At 53.0% G+C, this 15169-nt stretch overlaps 2 protein-coding genes across 2 annotated transcripts; one reads left to right on the top strand and one right to left on the bottom strand.

Moving 5' to 3' along the window:
- Positions 1-217: 217 nt before the first annotated feature.
- On the bottom strand, positions 218-8425 carry dnajb11 (DnaJ heat shock protein family (Hsp40) member B11). Its single transcript, XM_066687520.1, has 10 exons — positions 8250-8425; positions 7282-7438; positions 5154-5251; positions 4143-4275; positions 3754-3896; positions 3566-3648; positions 3345-3402; positions 3032-3143; positions 1857-2016; positions 218-1643 (listed from the first exon to the last, which is right to left on the bottom strand). The coding sequence occupies exons 1-10, from the start codon at positions 8321-8323 to the stop codon at positions 1579-1581; spliced, it is 1083 nt and encodes a 360-aa protein (XP_066543617.1). The 5' UTR covers positions 8324-8425; the 3' UTR covers positions 218-1578.
- A 1425-nt stretch (positions 8426-9850) lies between these two features.
- tbccd1 (TBCC domain containing 1) lies at positions 9851-15127 on the top strand. The gene is made up of 8 exons (XM_066688446.1): positions 9851-9957; positions 10026-10161; positions 12138-12489; positions 12650-12811; positions 12929-13304; positions 13412-13598; positions 13699-14199; positions 14322-15127. The coding sequence occupies exons 3-8, from the start codon at positions 12157-12159 to the stop codon at positions 14449-14451; spliced, it is 1689 nt and encodes a 562-aa protein (XP_066544543.1). The 5' UTR covers positions 9851-9957; positions 10026-10161; positions 12138-12156; the 3' UTR covers positions 14452-15127.
- The last annotated feature ends 42 nt before the right edge of the window (positions 15128-15169 follow it).

The raw sequence follows: 15169 nt of genomic DNA, 5'->3' as shown, positions 1-15169 counted from the left end.
ATATTGCCCAAGAGTAGAGCCGAATCTTTTACTAGTTACTGGATTTGACATTTTAGAAGTAAATGAAATTCTAATATTTTTTAAAACCTAACCTATACATTTGTCCTTCTAGCAAACTCCTTTTCTATGCCAGAGGAGAGACGCTAGAGTCGTAGAATGACTAAGCGGTTGAGAAATATAAGTGTGCTTGTGTCTGGAATCAGCACAGTAGAACACATACATTCAAACATCATTAGAAATCTTTTAATCGCGGTTTTTGCCATTGAAAATTACATTTTTTTTGTATGTATCAGGACATCTTAGAAAATTATAATAACTTTGTTGTTGTCGTGGTGGTTGTTCACAATAATAATCCAGCCCTGTTTACTACAGTCCATAGAAAAAACACAGTCTGCTGTGGAGGAGGAGGGAGAGGGAGAAAGAGAGAGAGAGAGAGAGAGAGAGAAAGTGCACCGGGTCCATTACAGTCAGCAGGCGGGGTAGTGGGGGTAACTGGGAGGGCACCTACCACCACCGCCTGGTGCAGGAGGGCGGCTGGAGAAGGAGGTCGACTCCCACAATGCTTTACACGCAGGCAGTGATCCGGCGCACAATAATAACCATAACCATTATAAAACTAAACTCAAAACAATAGAAAACACTTCACAAAAGACCGGAGGGAGGGAGGTCCGAACCGTCAAACGTTAAATAAGAGTCGAATACATCACGGCCGCTTGTTGAAGCGAGAGAGGGGACAGTGCGGTCATGAGGCAGCCAGCAGGACGCCCTGGTGACTGATAGGTCTGAGGGGGGTCTCTGCTACAAAACTGAAGGGAAAAGGGGCCCATAAAATAATCACAACTAAACAAAATTAAAATTATATATAAAAATAGAAAAATGTCAAGAAGTGCAAAACACGGGGGAAGAGCTGGTCTTTGTGTCCGTACAGGAAGTCACGCAGGTCCTCAGATACAGCACACAGTCCCCAAGTTCCATACAAAACTACTTGAGATTTAAAAAACAAAGAATAGCCACCTTCTACACTCAGCTTCCGGGGTGTAACTATAGGAAATATAAGGATGAAAAGACACAAATATATAAAAACAAACAAAAAACTCCTAGAATTTCCAGTCCAGCAGAATTCCAGAAGGGGGCGTGTCTATTTTCCGGACATTCTAGTCCATCCCCCCCTATAGAGTCCGGCCCCCTGGTTGTGATTGGCTACCGTGTTCGGCCTGACGTTCTGCGGGTAGGCGGGTTCAAGGGGTGGGGCACGTCTGTAGCCCCGCGATTCCTGCCCCGCTCCCGTGCCCCGCCCGGCCGCTTCAGGAATAGAACGAAGGAGGTGTGAAGGAGGTGGAGGTGTGTAAAAGAGAAGGAAAGGATGTGGAATCGTGACGTCTATAGAGAGCTGCGCAACAGGGAGGCTCCCAGTGTTGACGGAGAGCAAAGAGCCCAGCGTGAGCCCAGCCTGGACAATAAATACACCCACTGCTTGTTCCTCTGTGCGTGTGCGTGTGTATGCGTGTGTGTGTGTGTGTGTGTGTGTGTGTGCGCGTGTGCGTGTGAGAGAGAGCAGTCCACTGTGCAGTGTGGGGGTCAGTATCCCTGCAGTCCATTGTACACCTTCTGAAGTGGTTTCTGTTTCAGCAGCTGTTTGATTCCTGCAATGAGGGAGAAAGAGAGAGAGAGAGCGAGAGGGTCACACAAGTGCACTCAAAACACACAGACAGTCACAAACGGTCTCAGTGTGTCCCTCCGTGTCTGTCAGCACGTCTGTCTCTCTCAGTGTCTCTCAGGGTGTCTGCCTTCTCGTCTCAGCGCATGTCCGTCTGTCCGTCAGTTAGCGTGTGGGTCCGTGCCGCTGCCTGCCTCACCCTCTCTCTGCTGCTCGGTCAGCTGCTCCCGGGGGAAGTCCACGTCGAAGGTGACGATCAGAGAGCCGCGGATGTTGTTGTTGTCGAAGTTGGGCAGCCCCTCCCCTTTCTTCCACAGCTTGGCGCCGGGCTTCGTGATCTTGTCTCGCAGGATGTGCACCTGAGAGCGAGGGACGGAGAGACAGAGAGGGAGGAGGAGAGGGAGAGGGTGACGGACAAGGACAGGTTACGGACCGGACTATTATGCCTCGGTTCCACAGGCTTAAGTGGCCGTGCCGTATTGTGCCGGACCCGTCCCAGAGCTTTTTGTAAAACCAGGCCATTGTGAAGTCCGTCCCTGTTGTGGAGGAGCAGAGCGATTGTGAGTTTGGTTTGTGTCTCATTTTAAAAACAAAGACAGAAAACACTAGTGATAGAGCCTGATGTGGAAAGGACTTTTGTGTCTATTAAATTCTTTCTGCTTTACATGCTTGTAAACAGCATAATAAATACATGTTTCTGTTAACACTAGAAGTGCTGAGCCGGTCAATTTGACCTATTGTTTTGACCTTAATGTTTAGAGGAAAACCCAGATCTGCTGTATTTATTTATTCATTCATTTCACTTGTAAATGGGGACACGTTAACTAAATCGCGTTCGCCTTCATAACGATTGTCTCTGTGGGGCTATTATACAACACACACCATTCTGCACACCATTCACAGGACAACAGCCTAAAACACCATCAAGCTGTTCCTAAAATATTAATAATATCGGCTGCTACCGCTCCGATTATTATCCTTCAGTTTAACTAGTCACGGCACTGCACCAGGTCCTGTGAAATCCAAGTTTTTAATCCACTCGGATACTAACTGTAAGCAGTCATTGTTTCTGTATGTGGATTTCACTCCATGCTGCTAATAAAACGAATTTCTTTGTGATCCCACTCAGCACTAGAGATTTTTTCTTCCGACATAATGTAGCTGATCTCTTCCCTGTCTGTCTCCAAGTCAAGCACACATCTCGCTTCTGAAAGAGAAATATTTCCTCAGTGGGGTGACGGACGCTTATGGCCACGTCTGGCAGCAGACAGTTAACAGTCAACAGTCCACAAAACCTGTGGAAACGGGGCATTAGACACCCTCCTCCTAAAGTCAGTGCAAAAGGCACCAGAGAGCAGGGAGATGTGCGCGGACCTTGTGCCCGTCCAGATGCGTGATGTCCATCTCGAAGCCCACCAGTGCCTCCGCCAGGGAGATGGTGACATTAGTGTACAGGTCATCGCCCCGGCGCTCAAACACAGGATGCCTGAGAGAGAGAGAGAGAGAGAGAGAGAAAGAGCGCGTGTCACACTCAGTGTTGGGACAGAGAGACAGCGTCGCAGGCATGAAGAGATACAGACAGACTGGGGGGACAGTCAGGGAGGGACAGACAGGCACTGGGGGGGACAGGCTGAGAGACAGACCGGTAACAGCCATGAGGCCACAGACCACGGCTGGAGTCTCTTACTTCATGACTTTGATGCGGAAGCGCAGGTCTCCGGGCTCCCCGTCAATGTGCGGCTCGCCTGGGGAGAGAGAGGGGTTAATAGGGGTCATATTATAAAAATGTATGTGTCTGTGTGTACGTATGTCAGTTTCTCAGTCAGTCTGTCTCAGTGTTTTCAGTATAAGTGCGTGTCTCAGTTCATTGCTCTCTGCGTCGGGGCGCGTCTCAGGGTGTGTCCTCACCCTCCCCGATGAAGGGGTACTCCATGTCGTCCCTCACCCCCTGCTCGATCTCCACCTCCAGAGTCCGCTCCTCATTCACCAGCCTGGGGGCAGAGTGGGCACCCTGGTTACTGCTTGCTCTCCCTCTCCCTCCCTCTCTCTCTGCACTACACATGCAGCCAGCCCCCTCCCCCCCAGCCAAGACTCACTTGACATTGGGACACTCATCACAAACCACTTCCTGTGTCATCTGGAAGCGGCCCGGCCCCAGCTGTGTGGTCCTCATTTCCTGCCGGCAGTTACACTTCCTCTTGCCAGGGGCCTCCTTCGCCACAGGCTTATTTCGCACCACCTTGAGAGAGGGAGAGCAAGCAGGAAGGAGATTTGTATCTTAGTAATATAATAAGACATCATGAAGCTCCACGTCTCCATCTGTTTACTACACAGTGTTTTCTGTTAACATTAGTACACAGGGTCGTTCCAGTAAAGCTGAAGAGAGAGAGAGAGAGAGAGAGAGGGAGAGGAAGAGCAACAGAGCAGAGAGAAATTGACTTTAAACCCCTTTCAAACCAGGCCATAGGCGTACAGCTGCCCATACCTCCACAAAGTTCCCAGAATACACCTCTTCGAGCGTGACTTCCAGGTCTAACACAATGTCGTTCCCCCGTGGGATGTTCCTGTCTTGTTGCCGCGGGTTGCCACCAAACATGAACCCGAAGTCCCCAAAGAAACTGTGTGAGAGAGAGAGAGAGAGAGAGAGAGAGAGAGAGAATGAACAGAGGGCATTGTGCAATTGAACACTTCTCTCCAGACTCTGAGCTGCTTGTGGACACGATAATGTGAGGAATCAACATATTTTAAATGATCAGCTGTAAAACTGAACTGTCGGTCTTAGATAAGCCTCTGAGAAAGTGGCGAAATTCACTGAATAACTGTGATTTTTAAAAATGAATTTTAACTGTTTTTAAAGATTTAGTTGTTTTTAAAGCACTAGTTGTTTTGGGTTTTTTTTGTTAGTTTTGTCAAATACATTGACCGTTTGGATTTAATTTTAAATGCATCGGACCGTTTTGGTTTGTTTTTTATTTTTACCTTTTTAATTGTTTTTTAATTTGTCCGGTGCATTTTCAGTTATTTTCAATGTATTTGACTTTTTTGTTGGTAGCAGTTTTGCTTTAATCATGTTTGTTTTGTTGTTTTGTGCATTTGTTTATTTGAAGTTTAGTATTTTGTTTTCGTTAAATCACTAAGATTTTAAAAATTTTAAGTGATTTTAAGAATTGATTTTTAAAATTTTAATCACAAGCATACAATTTGTATGAATGTTTTTATTTTTGAAATGTAAAATACTTTTACCAATAAAACAGTATTCACTGAATAACTGAGATCCTGTCTGAGCAAAAACTGCGGCCCCCCAGGACTAGAGCCAACACCCCTGATCTAGGCAATACAGACCTCTCTCTCACACACACACCCCTGGAGAATACTAAGCCACTCTCCCAATACACACCTGGAGAATACCTTCTCTCTCTCTCCTCTCTCTCTCACACCTGTAGAATAAGTGCGCGCGCACACACACACTCTCACCTGAAGACCCCTACACACTCACCTGGAGAAGATGTCCCCGTGGGAGCTGTGGTGTCCCTCCTTCAGCCCCTCCTCCCCATAGGCATCGTACTGCTTTCTCTTTTCCTCGTCTGACAGCACCTGGGGGCAACCGGACAGTCTGTCACACCACTGCCTCCCTCCATCACCCCGCTCTCTCACCCCACTGCCTCCCTCCGTCACCCCGCTCTCTCACCCCACTGCCTCCCTCCGTCACCCCGCTCTCTCACCCCACTGCCTCCCTCCGTCAGCCCGCTCTCTCACCCCACTGCCTCCCTCCGTCACCCCGCTCTCTCACCCCATTGTCACCCCAATAATTTAACATTTTGTAACCTTTGCTGTGACATTCATTCAAAAGAAAAAGCCAACATTTACTTAATACATTTAGATGTATTTAATAATGTTTCAATGAAGATTACTTTTTTTTAATTATTTTTTATCTGGTAATCCGTGGGTTGGTGCAGTAATGTATATTTTCAAGTTTCTCTCTTGAAACAAATTAAGTTTCTTACATAAATGCTTTGGGTCAAGTTGTGTATAATTGTGGGCATCCCAAATATCAGCTCCAATCTGAAATAAATACGATTCTTTCAACCCTAAAGTACTAGTGCCTTGTGTCGAGGTAGTTAATGAGAAGCAGATTTAGCATCCAGTCAGGGTTAAGACAAAACCTCGGGGAACTTTCATACTTTAAATGACATTCCTGTTATAATACACCATCTCCCGGAGAAACTCCAGGCCGGTTTTTCCGGCTCGTCGGGCTGCTGGTACAGCGGCTCTGAGCACCTCCCACCCCGAGGCGTGGGCCAATCAGCATCGGCCACACGCCGCGCTCGACCAATCCGCGCCCAGCTGCCGCCTCAACGACCCCGCCGGCTGTCAATCCCGCACAATCACGCATAATCATTGAAACCCAGCCGCAGGACAGACAGCGACAGGCTCTGCGAAACGTGAATCTCGTCTGAATTCAAACATGACTTCATATAACAGAGCAGATCAGCTCCACGAAGTGACTAGTTTTGGGAGAGTTGCTACTGTTGTCACTGTAACACTGCACACTCCAGCACAGGGGCTGGATTCATTATGACGTGAATAAACACAGGCAGCGAAACAAGGGCGACTGAACAATATTATATTACAGGTCGGCTGTGCGGGTTTCTCTTCACACAAAAGACTGAGAGAAAAACACAAAGATTAAACCTTAAAACCCACGGGCGCATCAAAACCCGGGTAGCACTTCCTGGGATCCGAAGCTGGTGTCTTTCCTGATTTAACCTGAGTCGATATAGATATATAAATGCATAAGGAGGCTAAAACCTGACATCTCCTCCAAACCAGTCCATTCAATGATCGAGTTCATACCCAAGAATGAAAGGAGAGTAAAGCACTGCAGTTCGACAAACAAACACACAAGGCACACACAACTACTCCTTCCACACTACACTACAGCGCAGGTGTAACACAACCAACCCTCTCCTGCCCACAGCTCGGCACAGCTGGCAACGCTCACGATCAACAGACGCCAGCCGCCCCTCTCCTGCCCTCCAGGGGTTAACAAGGTAAAAATAACACCCAAGGTTAGATCCTCAGGGAAGAGTCCACTGCCCGTCCAATCAGAGCAGTCCAAGTGTAGCTACTAGCAGCTCCAGTGCCGCACAACTGCACTAGCGGTGTATCGAAACACGTGCCGTTCATTCCCGGCAATCATGGGGACCCTGCACAATAACAGGAGGTTTAAAGATTAATAAAAAGCAAAGAAGGGCAGTTGAACGCACCGCACTGTGTTACAAGTTGCTCTTTGGCACACAAAGTCATTGGCAGGACAACACCTGTGCCTTATCTGTATGACAACAGTAGAAATGCCTAGCTTATATGTACATTGTCTGCATACTAGAGAGTGCTAGTGCCAGTCTAGCACCCGGATCGCTGGACTGAGTAGGGGGCCGGTGCAGTGGCGCCACGGGGGCGTCCGCCAACACCAGTGTGTGCAGACAGCAGTGACCGGGACGGTGTGGCAGACGCCCCTGTGGCCCCACCATGCCGGCACCCTGCTCAGTCCAGTGGGGACACCAGGGATTTGGCTTTCCGCAATGGGGACACCGGGGAACTCCGCGGTCTGAGGGCCCACCCACCTCGTACGCCGCGCCCAGGTCTTGGAATTTGTCCTGGGCCTGGGGGTCGTCCGGGTTCCGGTCGGGGTGCAGCTGCAGCGCCAGCTTCCTGTAGGCCTTCTTTATGTCCTTGATGGAGGCCGACTTGGACACGCCCAGGATCTTGTAGAAGTCGCGCCTGGAAGGGAGGGAGCAGGACACTTATTGCACCTGGGGGGGAGCAGGACACTTAAAACACCTGGGGTGGGTGGGGGGGAGGGAGCAGGTGGCCAGCTCCAGGGACGTCCGGTCGTCCGTGCCTGTGCAGCATGGTGGGAGCTCAGCAGTCACCCCCCACCCCAAGACACACCCCCACCTGAAGCTTGCAACCCTCCTTAGCAGACAGTCAATCAATTAAAGGAACACAAATAGAAGAGACACACACAATGAGAGAGGCAAGTCCATAAGTCCTTCTACTGCTTTCTTCCACACCTCTTTCGTGTCCCATCATTTGGTGCACTGACAGAGAGAGACTGTGCCCGAGAGGAAGCTCACTGTCCTGCAGGGGCAGCCACGGGAAAAAGCCCCCAGACACGGCTGAACATTAGCCCCACTGACGACGAGTGACCCACGGAGGAAAGAGCGACAGTGGTGCAAACAGGGATGAATGGTCAATGCAGCGCGATGACACGGCGCAGTGCGCGGTGACGTTCAGCCCCCCAGTCCCACGGCCCTTTAAACAGCCGCTGCCGGCGGTACAAACACAGGACACGATTAAGGAGAGGGTCGGTATCACAGGAAATACAGCCCATCCGAGACCCCATTCACCCACGCACCCCCAGAGGAGACGGTGTAACGGGACACGCTTCTGCGTCCCATTTCCCCTGCGACGGGGGTCCGAGAGCCGCAGACCAATCACAGCGCAACATGTGTACAGCGCCGCAAAAGGCGCCCGGATCAACACGGCGAGTGTGCGCACTGATCTCCCGGTGTGGGACCCCGGCACTCACCCCGCCAGCACCGCCGCCACGAAGTACAGCAGCAGGCAGCAAGCGCTGTTCAGACTCAGCCTCCTGGAAGCCATTGTTGCCGGCGTTTTGCCCGTGTATCTCCGGTGGTGCCCGCTCGCCCGGCTCGGTGTCTCGCTGTGAGTGTGCGCGTCGGCCCGCCTGTCACTCTCGGCTCCTCCGAACAGCAACGCCGCTTCCGCCCGGAAGTCCCGCCCCTCTGCGCCCGGGCGCGAGCCTTAAAGGCGCATCGTCCAAATATCAGATTCAGTTCAGACAGAACAGTGCGCTGGAGCAGTCTGTGTAAATAATATAATGGCAACGTTAAATAAAAGTGTTTATGGAATATAGGATATGAATTAAGAACATGAGAGAGTGTCCAATCAAGAGGAGTAACTACAGACTGCCCTCCCCTGGTGACTGATGGAGAGATGGACACCCCCTCTTTTCTCCCAGTGTGATAAGAAAGTGTCCAGTGGAGAGGAGCCCATTCGCCCCATCGTGCTCGTTTGGTGTCCATTAATAACTAAGTGATCAAGGATCCTATCCAGTCTGTTTTTGAATGTTCCCACATTGTCTCTTCAGCCACATCGCTGGGGAGTTTGTTCAGATTGTGACGCCTCTCTGTGTGAAGAAGTGTCTCCTGTTTTCTGTCTTGAATGCCTTGAAGCCCAATTTCCATTTGTGTCCCCGGGTGCGTGTGTCCCTGCTGATCTGGAAAAGCTCCTCTGGTTTGATGTGGTCGATGCCTTTCATGATTTTGAAGACTTGGATCAAGTCCCCACGTAGTCTCCTCTGTTCCAGGGTGAAAAGGTTCAGGTCCTCAGTCTCTCAGTAGGACGTTCCCTTCAGACCTGGAATAAGTCTGGTTGCTCTCCTCTGAACTGCCTCTAGAGCAGCGATATCTTTCTTGAAGTGTGGAGCCCAGAACTGTCCACAGTATCCAGATGAGCTCTAACTAGTGCATTGTACAGTCTGAACATCACTGCCCTTGTTCTCAACTCTACACTTTTGACAATATACCCTAGCATCGTGTTTGCCTTTTTTATTGCTTCCCCACACTGTTTGGCTGGAGAAAGTGAGGAGTCCACGTAGACTCCTAGGTCTTTCTCATGCGATACTTCATCTAGTTCTGTTCCTCCCATAGTGTCCTTATAGTGGACATTTTTGCTTCCCCACATTGTTTGGATGGGTTTATTTGAAAACAATAAACCAGCCCTAGCTGTGACCTGTTGAGTTCTAGTTCTGTTCCTCCCATAGTGTAATTATACTGGACATTTTTGTTACCTGCGTGTAATACCTTGCACTTGTCCACATTGAATTTCATCTGCCAGGTGTCGCCCACAACTGAATATTATCTCAGTCCCTCTGAATAGCCTGTGCTGCCGAGATTGTATCGCTGAGCCGCCTATTTTAGTATCATCTGCAAATGTGACAAGTTTGCTAACTATCCCAGAATTCGTATAGGGAATGGAGAGATATGTGTGTATTATATGTTTCTTACGAAGTTTCCTAACGCAGTTGTGAGTACTCCTCCTCCTCCTCCTCCTCCTCATCGTTAATATCTCGCGTGCACGCTGATGTGAACACCCTGCACGCGCGTGCACGTCCGCCAGGCGCGCCCCCGAGGCCAAGGAGGCAGCGGCGCCAAAAGGGGAGGCGAGACGCGCGGCGGGGAGGCTGTGTGGCTGTAGGTGTGTGGCTGTTGTAGGTGTGTGGCTGTTGTACTTGTGTCGCTGTTGTACTTGTGTGGCTGTTGTACTTGTGTCGCTGTTGTAGGTGTGTGGCTGTGTTGTCTCTGGAGCGGGGACCCGACGAGGCCGCTGTGTTTGTCCGCCCATGGGAGCGTGGAGAGCGCCATCCACCCGAGCGGCTCCGAGTGACAGCGGCCCGGCCGGAGGGAGCCGAGGGAAGGGTAGGTGTGTGTGTGTGTGTGTGTGTGTGTGTGTGTGTGTGTGTGTGTGTGTGTGTGAGTGTGTGTCTGTGTGTGTGTGTGTGAGTGTGTGTGTGTGTGTGTGTGTGTGTGTGTGAGTGTCTGTGTGTGTGAGTGTGTCTGTTTCTGTGTGTGTCTGTGTGAGTGTGTGTGTGTCTGTGTCTGTCCGTCCGTCTGTGTGTGTGTGTGTGTGTGTGTGTGTGTGTGTGTGTGTGTGTGTGTGTGTGTGTCTGTCCGTCTGTGTGTGTGTGTGTGTGTGTGTGAGTGTGTGTCTGTTTCTGTGTGTGTCTGTGTGAGTGTGTGTGTTTCTGTGTGTGTGTGTGTGTGTGTGTGTGTGAGTGTGTGTGTGTGTGTGTGTGTGTGTGTGTGTGTCTGTGTCTGTCCGTCCGTCTGTGTGTGTGTGTGTGTGTGTGTGTGTCTGTCCGTCTGTGTGTGTGTGTGTGTGTGTGTGTGTCTGTCCGTCTGTGTGTGTGTGTGTGTGTGTGTGTGTCTGTCCGTCTGTGTGTGTGTGTGTGTGTGTGTGTGTGTGTGTGTGTGTGTGTCTGTCCGTCTGTGTGTGTGTGTGTGTGTGTGTCTGTCCGTCTGTGTGTCTGTCCGTCTGTGTGTGTGTGTGTGTGTGTGTGTGTGTGTGTGTGTCTGTCCGTCTGTGTGTGTGTGTGTGTCTGTCCGTCTGTGTGTGTCTGTCCGTCTGTGTGTGTGTGTGTGTGTGTGTCTGTCCGTCTGTGTGTGTGTGTGTGTGTGTGTGTGTGTGTGTGTGTCTGTCCGTCTGTGTGTGTGTGTGTGTCTGTCCGTCTGTGTGTGTGTGTGTGTGTGTGTGTGTGTGTGTGTGTGTGTGTGTGTTTCTGTCTGTGTGAGTGTGTGAGTGTGTGTGTTTCTGTGTGAGTGTGTGTGTTTCTGTCTGTGTGAGTGTGTGTTTCTGTGTGTGTGTGTGTGAGTGTGTGTGTGTGTGTGTGTGTGTGTGTCGTGTGTCCGATGTCCCCGGAAGGGAATCCTCGCTCGTGTTTTTGTCATGGGGACACAGAACCGAACCGAACCGACCCGGTATTGATGCTCTGACACTGCGGATAGGAGCCCAGGTGTGACGTCAGCACTCGAGTCTCGGGCTCCCTGTCCCACTGTGTCCCCCTGACAGATGGACCCCCATGTCCTCACTCCATCCTGGCGGTATACGGGCCCTGTCCACAACCCCGTCTCTCTCTCTCTCTCTCTCTCTCTCTCTCTTATTGACGCAGTGAAGTCCGTTTTCCGTTAAAAACAAGGAAACATCAATAGACAGCCATTAACACACACACCCCTATTTGACCGTGCGATTGGATGCTGCTGTTGTCTGTCAGAGCTGTGTTTCTGTCCTGTGGTCTCCAGTCAGCACAAACCCCCCATTCTCTCTCTGCAGTGTTAATAATGTACAGCCCTGAACACCCAGCTGAGTATTTCCAGTCAGTGTGTCCATATTAACCTCCCTCTCTTTCTCTCACTCCCTCTCTTTCCCAGCTAAGCATTTACCTCCTGCACAGTCCACTTTTCCCCATCTCTCTCTCCTCTTCCCAGCCCAGTCCCACTACCCTGCAGAGTCCAATCAGTCTTCTCCAGTCAGGTTGTTGTCAGTAGTGTGGGGGTGGCTGCCCCTGCTGGTGGCAATAGGTATGACTTGCCCCCCACCCTGCCTTTTGTCCACCACTGTGTCAACCATCTAAACAGCCTGTCACTCAAAACCAAAAACAAGATTCTGAACGGTTTTAAACTTAAAATCCGTTCCTTGTACGTTCCACCCTTTACTGCCATCTGTATTTCCCTCACGCAAGTTGCCCCTTTCTTTACGTGTCGCTGTGTTGCTTGACGTGTCGTGGGCAGCTGTGTCTCTGCACCCCGGAGGTCATTGGCCGTCATCCATGTGTTGTGATTGTTTTCGGGATGCGCGTGTCGCTTTGTGAACCCGAGTGTGTCGTGCCTTCCCGCAGTGCGTGCGGCGCGGGGGCGATGGAGCGCTGCACCGTGAGCGTGTGGCCCCGCCTGGAGCCCTTCCTGCTGGGCGTGCTTCCGGCCGCTGCACCCCCCGCCAAGTTCAGCATGCACTACCTGCGCAAGATGGCGGCCTACGTGCGCTCCCGGGACGGCTGCTACCCCCGGCTGCGCTGGCCGCTGTGGCGCCACATCGCCTGCGGGAAGCTGCAGCTGCCCGGGGACACGGCCTGGCTGTACTTCGAGACCTTCGACTTGCTTGCCCCGCGGACCCCTGAGGAGCGGCTGGAGTGGGCGGAGGCGGCGTCGCAGTGCGAGACCCCCGAGGAGCTGGACACGCTGCGGCACAAGGTGATGGGCGAGGGGCGCGGGGACGTGTGGAGAGCTTGAGAGAAACGGCAGCACTGGGGTTGCGTGTTGTTTTTTTAATGCCAGCCTTCTCCCTGTCTGCCTCTTTCTTCTCTTTATTCCTGTCCCTCTCTCTCCCCATCCCTTTCTTCCTCTCTCCCAGCTCTCTGTGGACACGCTGCAGTTCCTGCTCTTCCTGTACATGCAGCAGCTGAACCGTGTGTCTCTGCGCTCGTCTCTGATCGGGGAGGAGTGGCCCAGTCCGCGCTCCCGCTCCCCCTCCCCGCCCCCTGACCGTGACTCCAAGACCACCGCGCAGAACAAGGTACCGAGACCCGGCCCGACCCGGCTCCCTTAAACCCAGACGTGTGGATCTGATCATAGGCAGTGACTGCAGCCGCGGCGCCACCACAAACGCCAACTCCCCTCTGTCTCTCTGCAGAACTGGGACGATCAGGCCCACCTGGCGTTCGTGCAGGCCCACCTGTCGGAGCTGCTGGAGCTGGTGCTGGAGCCGGGGCAGGCGGGCCGGGGCTCGGGCCCGGGGGGAGCGCTGCGCGAGAGTCTGGTGTCGGCGGAGGCTCTGCGGGGCCTGAGCTTCGTGCTGGAAGGGTCCCTGAGCCGCGGCCGCGCCGTGCACCCGCTGCACGAGCTGCTGGGCTGGGGGCCGCTGCAGGGCCAGGCCGGTTACTCGGCGCTCACCCGCTGCTTCTCGCTGCCCCGGCTGCACGCCTGGCTGCGCGATGTCCTGGCGCCGAACCCTTTCGCCACCACCGCCTGCCTGCGCTCTGGGAGGAAGCTGGCCTGGGCCCAGCAAGGTGAGGGGTGACGTGTGTGTGTGTGTGTGTGTGTGTGTGTGTGTGTGTGTGTGTGTGTGTGTGTGTGTGTGTGTGTTGCAGTGGAGTGACCTGTGTGTGTGTTGCAGTGGAGGGCTCTATGAAGCGGGCGAAGGTGGTACAGAACACGCACACGGCGCCGGAGGGCTCCAGGCTGGTACTGATGTCTCAGGTCTTCCGCCAGACGCTGGCCAAGAGCTCAGAGAAGCTGTCCGGGGCGCATGTCAAACTGCACCGCTGCTGCGAGGCCTTCATCTACCTGCTCGCCCCGCTCAGGTGTGCCTCCCTCTCTGAGCTGTGACTGCTGCGCTGTGACTGTGACTGTGTTACGCTGTGCTGAGCAGTGACTATGTCCCGCTGTACTGTCTGGCTGCAGGTCGGTGAGTGTGGAGAAGTGCCGGCGCTGCACGCTGGTGCTGGGCCCGGTGCAGACGGCGGTGCATGTGCAGGGCTGCGAGGACGTGCGTGTGGTGTGCGCGGCGGGCCGCCTGTCCGTGGCCGCCTCCTCCTACTGCACCTTCCACCCGCTGACCCCCCGCCGGCCCCTGCTGCTGCCCGGCAACGATGCCCTGACGCTGGCGCCCTTCCACACGCACTACCCGGCGCTGGAGGACCACATGGCGCGTGCCGGGCTGGCCGTGGTGCCGAGTGCCTGGGACCGGCCCCTGCTGCTGGGCTCCGAGGGCCCGCCCGACAATCCCCCCTTCCGCCTGATGCCCCCCGGCGAGTTCTTCCGGCTGGTGGTGCCCTTCGAGATGGAGGGAGACACCAGCGAGGTGCCGGGCGGCCTGCCCCCTGCGTACCAGAGGGCTGTTGCGGCCCGGGAGCACCGTGTCCAGAGCTGGAGGAAGAGCATCACGGAGGCCAAGCTCAGCAAGTGAGTAGGAACTGGACCCGTCTCGCCCTCGGCGCTCTGTGCGTCTCACTCTCGACTCTCTGAGCGTGTCTCTCTCTCTCTGCGCCGGGTGTGAGCCATTTTGTCCCTCTCTCTCCCCACAGGGACCAGCGGCGCCAGTTGGAGTCTCTGGTGGAGAAGAAGTTCCACGAGTGGCTGCTGGAGTCGGGACACAGGCAGCAGCTGGACAGCCTCATCCCCCCGCCACCTGAGACCAAACAGGCGGCTGGCTAGAAGCCTGCACCACACGGACAGCCCCGGATCCTGAAGGACCCACGGGCAGCTGCGTAGACACAAGACGCCAGACCGGCTGCCTGCCTGGAGCTGCCCTGCATGCTGCCCGGCGCAGGGGGCCTTCCTGTGGGTGTTGTGTGTTGTGCATGTGCCCGTGGCGTGTGGCCCCCCAGTGTGGGGTGGTACTTTGAGCTCTTCCTGCTGATTTCAACTTGAGACGGACAATCGGATGTAGAGAGCAATGCTGTGTGGGAATGGTAATTGTAATTTAATTGATGTTGCGTCTCTGCAGATTATTAATATATTTGAAATCCGTTCTGCTGATTTGAAGGAGCGCAGGGTTTTTAAATATTAAAGTAAGTGTGTTCACACACTCACACACACACGCACACTAACACACACACTCGCACTGACACACAATTGCAAACTCACACACACACCCACACTGACACTCAGACACTCAGACACTCAGACACCCAGACACACTGACACACACACTCACACACTGACACACTCAGCCTCCGTTCTCCTGCCTTCCAAGTTGGCCCGAGGGCCTGTAGTTTGCACTGTGCGCTGCTGTTCGTCGAGCAGTGAAAGCCTTCTGTAAAGCACACTTGTTTTTTCTGTTTGTTTGTTTAAAATGAAAAGAATAAATGAAATGAAATGGTACTGTCCTGAGCCCAGCGTCTCTGAGGGGTGTGTGGGAGAGCGCATGTTC

Source organism: Amia ocellicauda, chromosome 16 (genome assembly GCF_036373705.1).
Source record: "Amia ocellicauda isolate fAmiCal2 chromosome 16, fAmiCal2.hap1, whole genome shotgun sequence".
Classification (NCBI taxonomy): domain Eukaryota; kingdom Metazoa; phylum Chordata; class Actinopteri; order Amiiformes; family Amiidae; genus Amia; species Amia ocellicauda.
Note: the sequence above shows the minus strand (reverse complement) of the source record. Positions and strands in the feature narration are given on the sequence as shown.